General features: G+C 40.8%; 2 protein-coding genes and 1 long non-coding RNA gene across 4 annotated transcripts; 2 read left to right on the forward strand and 1 right to left on the reverse strand.

Moving 5' to 3' along the window:
- Positions 1-28: 28 nt before the first annotated feature.
- On the reverse strand, positions 29-9021 carry LOC5500977. Of its 2 annotated transcripts, XM_048732158.1 has the most exons (8): positions 8206-9019; positions 6649-7648; positions 5626-6302; positions 5052-5143; positions 3965-4124; positions 3407-3542; positions 1102-1190; positions 29-480 (listed from the first exon to the last, which is right to left on the reverse strand). In XM_048732158.1, exons 1-8 carry the CDS (start codon positions 8328-8330, stop codon positions 312-314), a joined length of 2448 nt encoding a protein of 815 aa, XP_048588115.1. In that variant the 5' UTR covers positions 8331-9019; the 3' UTR covers positions 29-311. The 2 variants fall into 2 exon arrangements, with proteins under 2 accessions (XP_048588115.1, XP_032225239.2); XM_032369348.2 differs by lacking the exons at positions 29-480; positions 1102-1190 and adding an exon at positions 1835-2006 and having other exon boundaries at positions 8206-9021.
- On the forward strand, positions 2827-4936 carry LOC125572164. The gene is made up of 2 exons (XR_007313632.1): positions 2827-2888; positions 3305-4936. It is a non-coding gene; the product is annotated as an uncharacterized LOC125572164 (long non-coding RNA).
- A 358-nt stretch (positions 9022-9379) lies between the features above and the next one.
- On the forward strand, positions 9380-10837 carry LOC5500978 (histamine N-methyltransferase A). The gene has a single exon (XM_001622293.3). The coding sequence runs from the start codon at positions 9559-9561 to the stop codon at positions 10423-10425; it is 867 nt and encodes a 288-aa protein (XP_001622343.1). The 5' UTR covers positions 9380-9558; the 3' UTR covers positions 10426-10837.
- Positions 10838-10980: the final 143 nt, after the last annotated feature.

Genomic DNA, 10980 nt, shown 5'->3' on the forward strand with positions numbered 1-10980 from the left:
TACAAACTCCAACACAAAAAGACTTCACTTGCAATTACGGCAATTTATTTTATCACATTTCTCTGTTTTGCCTAATATGGGCACATATGTCCATATTTAGAAGATCTCAATTTTCCTGTACACCCATTTCTAGGAATAATAGATAGAGAGCTAATTTTCGTCAAATGGGGACTATAGCGAAGAATGTTTAAAAAACTTTGTCCAGAAAACTCCTTTTTCTCAGGCCATTTATACAAGACCAGCAAGTATAAAGGTAAAGCAAACATTGCTATGAATTCCCTTCACCTCAATCTCCCTCATGAGTCGCGTGGCTATCTGATGCCAGTTGCAACTTGTGACCCAAACAACGACAAGTTGCGCAGGTGAACCAGGGGGAAGGCCTTCTCGTGGGCGTGGTTAAAGAGCTTGTCATGCAAGTCACGGGTGTTGCTGTCGTACGGGAAGAGACAGACAGCCAGGCCGGGTCTCTTTGTGCCATACCTAGGGTTTGACAAGAGATTCATATGACAAGTTTTTAGCTATCATCACCACCACAATCACCACCACCATCACCATCATCACCACAATCATCATTATCATCACCACCACCATCATCATCACCACAACCATCATCACTATCACCACCAGAACCATCATCATCATCACTACCATAACCATCACCATCACCATCATCACCATCATCTTCACCATCATTATCACCAACACAATTATCACCACCACCATCATCACAACCACCACCATCATCACCAACACAATCCCCACCACCACCTTCTTCACCACCAACACCATCATCACCACCACTATCATCATCATCACCACGATCATCACTATCATCACCACCATCATTATCACCACCACGATCCTCAACACAACCATCATCACTATCACCACCAATACCACCATCTTCACCGTCATTATCATCATCACCATCTCCATCTAAATCCCCATCACCATCATTACCATATTCATCTCCATCACCATCCTCACCACCACCAATATATCATTATCACCGTCAACAACACAATTAAACCCATTCAAGAAATAAACTTTTGACAATATCTGCAGCACAACCATGTGGCCATTCACATGTGACATTCTTACTTGCTGTAGAGGATGCTCGTGATATTCCTGAATGTTTCTTCAGATGCTGATGCATCCGCACAGACTTGGAGCACACGCAGCCTATGGCACTAAAGCAACAATGACACAGATAAGACTTGGATCAGACGTAGTCTATGACACTGAAGTAACAATAACACAAATAAGACTTAGAGCACACGTAGTCTATGGCACTAAAGCAACAATAACACGGATAAGACTTGGAGCAGACGTAGTATATGACACTGAAGCAACAATGACAAAGATAAGACTTGGAGCACACGTAGTCTATGACACTGAAGTAACAATGACACAGAGAAGACTTGGAGCACACGTAGTCTATGACACTAAAGCAAAAATAACACGGATAAGACTTGGAGCACACATAGTCCATGACACTGAAGTAATAATAACACGGATAAGACTTGGAGCACACATAGTCTATGACACTGAAGTAATAATAACACGGATAAGACTTGGTGCACACATAGTCTATGACACTGAAGTAATAATAACACGGATAAGACTTGGAGCACACGTAGTCTATGACACTAAAGCAACAATAACACAGATAAGACTTGGAGCACACGTAGTCTATGACACTAAAGCAACAATAACACAGATAAGACTTGGAGCACACGTAGTCTATGACACTGAAGCAACAATAACACGGATAAGACTTGGAGCACAAGTAGTAAACGACACTAAAGCAACAATAACACGGATAAGACTTGGAGCACACATAGTCTATGACACTAAAGCAACAATAACACAGATAAGACTTGGAGCACACGTAGTCTATGACACTGAAGTAATAATAACACGGATAAGACTTGGAGCACACGCAGCCTATGGCACTGAAGTAACAATAACACGGATGAGACTTGGAGCACACGCAGCCTATGGCACTAAAGCAACAATGACACAATTAAGACTTGGAGCACACGTAGTCTATGACATTATAGCAACAATAACACAGATAAGACTTGGATCACACGCAGCCTATGGCACTAAAGCAACAATGACACAATTAAGAATTGGAGCACACGTAGTCTATGACACGGGTCCGCCGTAATTGGCCTAGCTGTGGCGGATACCCTGCCCTTTCGTTATTGTATGTATTTATGTTCTGTTTCTCATGTATAACGTATTATGTATGTGTATTTATTTTTTCTCCGTGGGCAAAGTCAATAAACTAAACTAAACTAAACAATAACACGGATAATACATGGAGCACACATAGTCTATGAAACTGAAGTAATAATAACACGGATAAGACTTGGATCACACGCAGCCTATGGCACTAAAGCAACAATGAAACAATTAAGAATTGGAGCACACGTAGTCAATGCAGGGCTTCTGGAATTACGCGGAAAAAAACTCAAAATTACGTGGGATTCTTTGCTAAATTAGGCGGAAAATCAATCATTACGCGCTAAATTACGCGGGATTTGCAATACATTTTTCTTTAAAAATCAAAATTTTGCGGGATTCTTTACTGAATTACGCGCTAAATTACACGGAATATCAACTGTTACGCCCAAACTACATTTTGTACTGAAGGAAAGTACGACATAACTTGAAAAAGTGATTTTTTTTGCGTGAAAATATCTTAGGCATGTTTTCATTGGCTCCTAGCTACCAGCCAATTAAAAAAGGGTATTTTATTATTAGTCCTAGGCCTTCGCGGTTTAGCAAAGAACGCCTAGTCATTTTATTTGTTTTCGAAATTCAGTTCGATACATCGCACTCTTACAAAGAATATCTCTCTTTTTTTACGAGAAATAGAGGTAAGAACCCTAAAAGAACACATCAGCTGTGCAATTAAATGTTTTGTCTTTCAAAATTTAGCCAAATTACGCGGGATTACGCCGAAATTTGTGGATTACGCGGAAAAAGCCAAATTAGGCGCTTCCGCACAAGCGCGTAATTCCAGAAGCCCTGTCTATGACACTAAAGCAACGATAACACGGATAAGACTTGGAGCACACATAGTCTATGACACTGAAGTAATAATAACACGGATAAGACTTGGAGCACACATAGTCTATGACACTGAAGTAACAATAACACGGATAAGACTTTGATCACACGTAGTCTATGACACTGAATGAACAATAACATGGATAAGACTTGGAGCACACGTAGTCTATGACACTGAAGCAACAATAACATGGATAAAAGTTTTCTTGTTGGACCTCCACAGACCTTATAAACACCACACCCAAGGACCTATCTCTTGAGGGACCTCCAAAGACTGTAACAAAACCAAACTGAAAGGCCTATCTCTTGGGCGACCTCCACTGACCTTTTCAAAGAGTGGAAGTATGGCTGACACGGCAATGCTCCCTCCCTTGGTTACGACACAAAGAGCTTCCAGACCAGCAGCACTCGACAGGGAGCTTATAAGGGACTCAGGGACAGCAAAGTAGGACTGCTCAAATCTAATGGTGGATATATTCATTATTCATAGACGTAGAAGGCCTCAAAAGATTAGGGGGGGCTCAATAGAGAAATAATACGAAACGATGATGGGGGGGGGGGCACAGCCGCATCCCTACTGGTCATTTCCTAATGATTTTTTTTAAATATTGGGGGTGCCCCCCTGCTATTATACCCTGATATTATACATCAATACACAGTGTATTATGTGCTCCTATTTGCTGAGAGGTATCCATGATACCATCCTGTGATAAAGGTGAAGGAAAGCGAAGTAGAGTTTTACTTTAACAACACAATATCATATGCTCTGACTGATAAAAAGGTTATTAGAGGACATAAGGAATTCTAATAACAAGAAATGACCGCTTTTTGGCAGTACAACATAAAATGTAAATATATGCAAAAAGTTAGTACGGCCACTCACCTGAACTGTGTTAGACTCCAGCAGTAAGACAAAGCCTTTGTGAGGGTCGGTAGGCAGGACATTTCAAGACCTTGCAGTTGGGCTAAGGACAGGAAACTAAGCTGAGAACAGGAACAAGCAATCTTGACAAGAAACTCCAGACCTTTGCGTACATCCATTCCTTAAAAGAGGTGAAGCAAAAGTAAGAGAGATGCCAGATATGCAATACTGTATGTGCAATTCTGGATTAAATGTTGTACCTACAGTGCTGTAGCGTCTACAACAGTGGTAAATCTATTAAAAGGCTGATTTAGACAGCATGATTTAGTCATATGCGACTTGCCTGCAATGCCTCTACAACTCAAGTTGTAGAGTGAAATTAGACACAACAACTCTGTTCGGTTGTGAAATTCACAGGGTGTGATTCGAGCCTCAGACATGTTGTTGGCAGGTCGCATACAACTAAATCTTGTTGTCTAAATCAGCTTTTAGAAGATCACTCTCTGGACCAAGATAAAGTGTGCTTAATTGAAGTTGGACAGGTGATAGGTGGACTTTTGGTAGAGCTACCACCGTATTCAGGCACATACGGGGTGCGAACACACTACCCCCCCCCCCCCCACAACAGCCGAAAGACAAAGCTATAAACCATAAGCTAGATCACTCTGGTATGTCATTAATCCATTAGTCATACTTTATTTGTAGCCAGATCCGACAATAACCGTCCCATGGGGATACTGCAAAGGAATTAAAAATCCCTTCTTTTGGGGGTGGTCAGATTTTTTGTCAGAAAACTCATTCCCTCCCCCCACCCCCCTCCCCCAGAAAAATTTGGTCCAATTTTTCAGCTTTATGACGACGTACGGTGACGTCACCTAATCATTCGAAACAAGAAAAAAAAATGCAAAAGGCAAAGTAAGAAAAACATATTATTTGTGGATTTACGCCGATGTAAATGTTTTATAAGGTGCCATGAATAAAATCTATCTATCTGTCTGTCTGTCTGTCTGTCTGTCTATCTATCGTACCCACCCCAAGAAAAATCCTGGGTACGGGCCTGGTATTTGACTAAGTATCATATGCATTCAAAGATATATGAGGCACACACCTGCTATGGTGAGCTTTTGTAGGTGCTGGCAGTAAGCCAAGGCATCAAACATCTCACTTTGCTGCTCAGGGCATTCAAATATGATATGGGATCTGCAAGATATACCATGTGGTAAGCAATGATCATGTAACGGTGGATTCAGGAACACTTTCATTATCTTTTGGCCTCAGCCGAGATGGCATGTACAATCCTTCTACGCACCCTACAGTCTGCCTTTGGCAGATCCTGCCGTCGGATCCCTGTGTTCTGGAGAATGATTTCCTGGGACCTCTTTAAGAGAGGTACCAGTATGTATAAAAAATCCAAAAGTAAACTGATGAATTTTTCAAATATGTCTTCGAAACATATCACTTTATAACTGTTGGACAAGCAGCAATGACTACTACCGGCCCCCGGTTGGTTAACTGATTTAGCAAACCATTTTCTTTTAGGTATTGTCCTAGTGGTACTTCATTATAGTCAACCTTCTAGATGTGTGGGGTGACCCTTGTGAAATACCTGCCCTGAATACCTGCACTATGCAATATACAATAGGCCATAGCTGAACTGGGTAATGTGAAAAATGAGCTATAACCTTTCTGGTGGTGGACGACTTGCCATCCATCCCTGTCTCAGCACAGAATGAAATCCTGGGTTGATAATCTCAATTTGCCTAAGAAAGACACAACGCTGGGCAAGGTTCAGCAATCCGTTGGTCATTATCTCTTCTGGTTCGGATAAAGTCTCTTGCTCATTGTTAAATTGATTTAAATGAAAGCTAAGTTCTAACTTGTTGTCATTATGATTGTTAAAATTACCACCTTCACTTTCAGTGTCACTCTCAGTGGAGTCACTATATTCATCATCATCATCATCATCATCATCATCATCATCATCATCATCATCATCATCATCATCATCATCATCATCATCATCATCATCATCATCATCATTGTTACTATCATCATTGTTACTATCATCATTACTTGTATCATCTTGACAACCAGTTACAATGTTGTAAGCATTGGCATTGCTGGCATTGCTTGAAGGGTCATCTAGGGGTGCGGCTGATGGTAAAGCTGCTGCTACATGTTGAGACTCATCACCATACATGACGCTACAGCCAGCTAGTCCAAGAGATAGTAAACTCTTCATTCCAGATATTACTCTTAGGAGTTCATTGCAAGAAGTATGTGAATGGTAGTGAACCCTACATAGGTTGAGATGTCTCAGCTTTTGACACCTCTTTGACAACAATTTCAACCCATCAATCTGGAAAAAAATGGAAGCAATTTTTTTTATGAAATAGGATAAAAACAATGAAATATCAAAGAGGCCTAGTTGTATCAATACAAGGATTAGAAGATGGGTTGGAGAAGTGTGATTCAAATATTGAGCTTCTGATGTGCCGAATGAAATACCTTTTTTTTGGTGTAAAAGAAACTTCACATCAAGTCAACTTTTACTACTCACAACCTATTGAGCGTGACAAAATCTAAACTAACATTGACCCTAATGTATTTGTGTCAAAACAAATATTCAATTAGTTTCAAAATGGGAAGAGCATAATATAAATCGGGCCTAAATTATCCATTAAGTAGGAAACTTTTAAACTTACTGGCTGTAGACAGTCATGGCACCCCTGAAGGTTTAAACTCTCAAGATATGGCGAACCCTCTGCCAAGACCTTGAGTAACTCCCCACTAACACAATCCATGTGGGACACATTCACAACTCGTAGAGAATTTGCATGGAAAACAGATGACATCCAGTACACAGGGACATCCTGACAAAAGCTGATATCCAGGACTTTCAGAGTCTTAATGTCACACATATGCAGACCATTACCCAGCAATGAAATCCAAAAGTTCAGAAATGGTGGAGCAGCAACAACGAGTGTCTTTATTGTATGGCTTTTTTGCACAAGAAGATGCTTTATCCACCCTTTTATAATGCCACCGTGTGGGGAGATTGAGGCAGAGGCAATCAGTTCCCTTGTGGATAAAAACTGCTTATGCAACTGAGTGCTTGATAAGTCACTTGTGTCAACCAACTCTTTAAGCACAATAGAAATTTTTAATACCACACAGGAAAGTTTTGGTTGTACCATGTATTGTGCCCTGTCTAAACACACAACATCAAGAGACTTGAGCCTTGGGGAAATGACCCCAGGAATAATATGAATAAATAATAACGACTCAGGCTCAAAACCATCTTTGTATATAATCATGGGATAGACAAGCAATGCAAGTTTCAAGGATACCACATCTTCAAATAATACTGACAGTACTTTTATTCGCTCTAGTGCTGACTGGCCTTGGTGTAAACTCAGGTTTTTGAGATTGTGTATGAAATCAAGAGGCACAGTCCATCCAAAATGATTGATTTTAGGATTTTGTTTAAAAATTGCAAAGACCATGTGCACAGGGATCTCCACACAGCCGGCTAGGTCCAAGTAGCGGAGGTTTCCACAGCACATAGGTATAGATGAAATGACAGGTAACTTTAACCAGTAGAAGTCCGATAGCCCCAGACCATGAAGATTACTGCCGTATCTCTTGATATAAGAAGTGATAAAGTTTTCAGCGAGGTAGCTCTCACTTCTAAAAACAGAATGCCTAAAACGACAAAGTCATAGACACAAGTATTAGCTTCTCCTGGAAAGCTCTTGGTCTTTGAGGAACAAATGGCTAAAAGAAACGCTCCCACCCATCTGAAGTCCCTTATCAACTGCAGTCGTTCGTCCTATAATCTCACATCCAGCTTAGCTAAATCTCCTGGTAGTTCCAAAAACAAAATGCAAAACTCTAGGGGACAGGGTGTTTGCTCATGCCGGTCCAGAACTTTGGAACCAATAACCAAGCTACATTAGAGGGATAAAGAGACTGACTCCATTTAAACAGGCTATGAAGACACATTTGTTTCGCCTAGCCTAAAATCTATAATTATTTATTGCTATGTTGTAATTTTTCTTTTCTCTGTTTCATTTTATTTAGCGCTTTGGGATATGTACAATAGTTTTAGCGCTTTATAAATAAATATATTATTATTATTTGTTATTATTTATTATTATTTTTCATATTTACATAAAATACCTAAGCATCATTTGAGCGATGTCTCCTAACAGTGTTTTTGTAAAACTGTTTTCCGGTTTTCGCGATAATGCACTGCTCACCTATGAAGAAACGGATCAGTAGCGATCTGCCAAAACCTCTTGTTGACTCGGGCAAGGCGTAGCTTAGCTAGCGGATCCAGATAGTCGAGAATTGAGGTTACTATTTCGTCTGGTAGATCCTCCATCTTGTCCTTTGCATATATACTTCATGTACACTCTTACGCAAATTAAGATCTACAGGGTATTCAAAATTACCAACACATGGAGTACTTACCTTAATTTGAGCTTTAACAAGGCTACCACAGGGAGCCCAATCAATCGGAACGTTTCCATGAAGAAGCTTTACTCCCATGTACCAAACTGGCAGATTTTTCCGTAAGCTAAGGCATACACTCATTAGCTCTTCGCAAAAGAAGTCAGAGTACTCGTCCGTCGGCATTCGTTCGTCACAATCTCGGCGTGATACGGGCGGTGCAATCGGTAACCCGGGGAGGGTTTTTGAGCTTTTATTATATTTAAATTTTATAATTTTATTTTCAAGTAGGAATCAATTTCTTGTTCTTTGTCCTAAATAGGGTTAAAACTCCGCTTGTTATCCAAGAAAGGGTGTGTTCCTTAGGGTTCTTCAGGGTAAAAGTGATAGGGATGCTCGTCGGAAAGTTCGAAAAATACCCCAAAAATACCTGCACTCCCAAGACTACAAGCTGTGGTTTAAAGCACTTCGTTCGAGTTGAAGTCGCCCTGTAAGTTGTTCCCGATGACGTTTAACTGAGGCAAGCCGGCTATGCCATGCTGGCGAGTCCTAATAATACGTGGTTGTCGAACTGCACTGGTAATAGACTGTGCTAGCGTCCCGTATTGGCCCGACACACATTGTTGCCAATGTGTGTATGCTAATGTGCTTTTAAATTCCACCTTAAATACCCCTGAAAACCCCCAAAAAACAATTTTCAAGAGAAAAGCCTATTTTTTCTCGGATACCCCCTAAAAAATACCTGAGACCCGGTTTTGACCCCCCCCCCCCCCCTCCTTTCCCCGAACTAGGAATGCCGGGACCAAAATCCGATCAAGTTACACTGCGTAATCTGAGCTACTACACCCCCTCAAGATTAGGCTAATCAAGCGGGTCAGTACGCAGCTCTTACAAGCTTCAATTTGATTGGGCAAATGAACAATATCCGCACCTCGACACAAAGAACGAGAAGAATAGAGACAAAATAACTCCTTTGTAGAACAAAGATAATAGGAGACAAAGCAGCTGCGTTCTTACTCAGCACGGGGGTCAGAGCGCTTCGCAAACAAGACACATTTCAGCCAAAGTAGAGGGAAATTAGTGTTTTATTATTAGAATTTAGCCTAACAAACTTTTTGTTCCTACCACCCTTGATCAGAAAGGAGTCTTTTCTTTTAAAAATGTCAAACTTATCAGATTTGGATCACTATTCAACCAGCTATCGTGTTTTCCTAAAGAATTGCTCTAATATAGACCAGTCCACAAGTTCAAGTTTAGAGAAAAACATTCCAAAAATATTAGCAAAGCTTGGAAAAGTCGCCACATCAGTGGAAACACCTCTGTGCATTCTTGGAGTGGGTAGCGGCAAAGGAGCTTACGATTTGGTGATCCTTCAATCGATTATAGATTTTTACTACCCTATCAAGCCTTGCATCAGTGAAACGGTGGTGGAGCCAAGCGAATCGTTCATTGCAGAGTTCAGGAGGTCCGTTGCCATTCAAGAATTTCCTGATGTCTGCTTCTCTTTCCAGTGCAAGACGTTTCAAGAGTTTGCCCATGATAGCCGCCACAGCGATGACAAGTTTGCAATTATTCACTTTATTCGTAGCATTTACTATGTAGATCTAAAGCCAGACCTAGCCTTCTGTTACAAAAATATTCAAATAAGAGGCTCTATTGTGTGTGTTTTACACAGCCGTGACTGCGCTACGTATCTCATCTTTAAGAAGCTCGCAAGTCTTCAAGGGAAGGTTTTCACTTTTCTATGTGGAGATGACGTCATAAACAATGCTAAGGAGCAAGACTGGGAATACGAGAAGTTTACCTTTACTTACGATTTGGATGCTACGGATGTTTTCAAGGAAGAGTCAGCAGAGGGAAACTTGTTGTTGGATTTTCTTACTCATGTGGACGACTTTAGGAAGAATGAGCCTAGCGAAGTTGTTCACAAAATGGTGGATTATATCAGAGAGTTTTGTGATGTGCAGGAAGATGGGAAACATATAATCAAGATTGAGAATGAGCTTATAGCTATTTACAAGCGCTAGGACGTACGGACAGTTTACGCACCCATGAGCCTTCCTATCATATGCAACCCCTAATGCTTGACCTACAAAACAGCGACTTGTGTAACAGGATTACGCACTGGGGCAATCGAGATATATCACGCTATTGGAAAGATCAAAACCTCCCGGGGCTCTGATAAGAAAATTCTGGGAAGCGACGAGCTCTCCCGACCCGCTCCCCCCCCCCCTCCCTGTATTTGATAATTTCCACCCCTTCCAACAGCTTAACCCGCCTATACTTATTATTTAACTTGATAAACAGTCCAAGACATACTGCGAACTAGCTACATACATCCAAACACAAAAAGTGGCTTATTAACTGGAGACATAAGAGCTTGTGAGAATCACACTGATGTAAGTGAATCAAGCGAATGAAAAGAAGTGAGAAAAGCAACGGTTCTGTTATTCTCTTAATCTCACTTTCTTGCTAATGAAAATAGGTCTTTAATGTGTAGGAAAACTTTGTTCCCGGAATCTGGGTAATTCTTAAAATGGCGTATAAGTCAGTTGTATGTAACCCCAAAGTAAACAACACCC

The sequence above is a fragment of the Nematostella vectensis genome, chromosome 9 (genome assembly GCF_932526225.1).
Source record: "Nematostella vectensis chromosome 9, jaNemVect1.1, whole genome shotgun sequence".
In the NCBI taxonomy this organism is placed as follows: Eukaryota; Metazoa; Cnidaria; class Anthozoa; order Actiniaria; family Edwardsiidae; genus Nematostella; species Nematostella vectensis.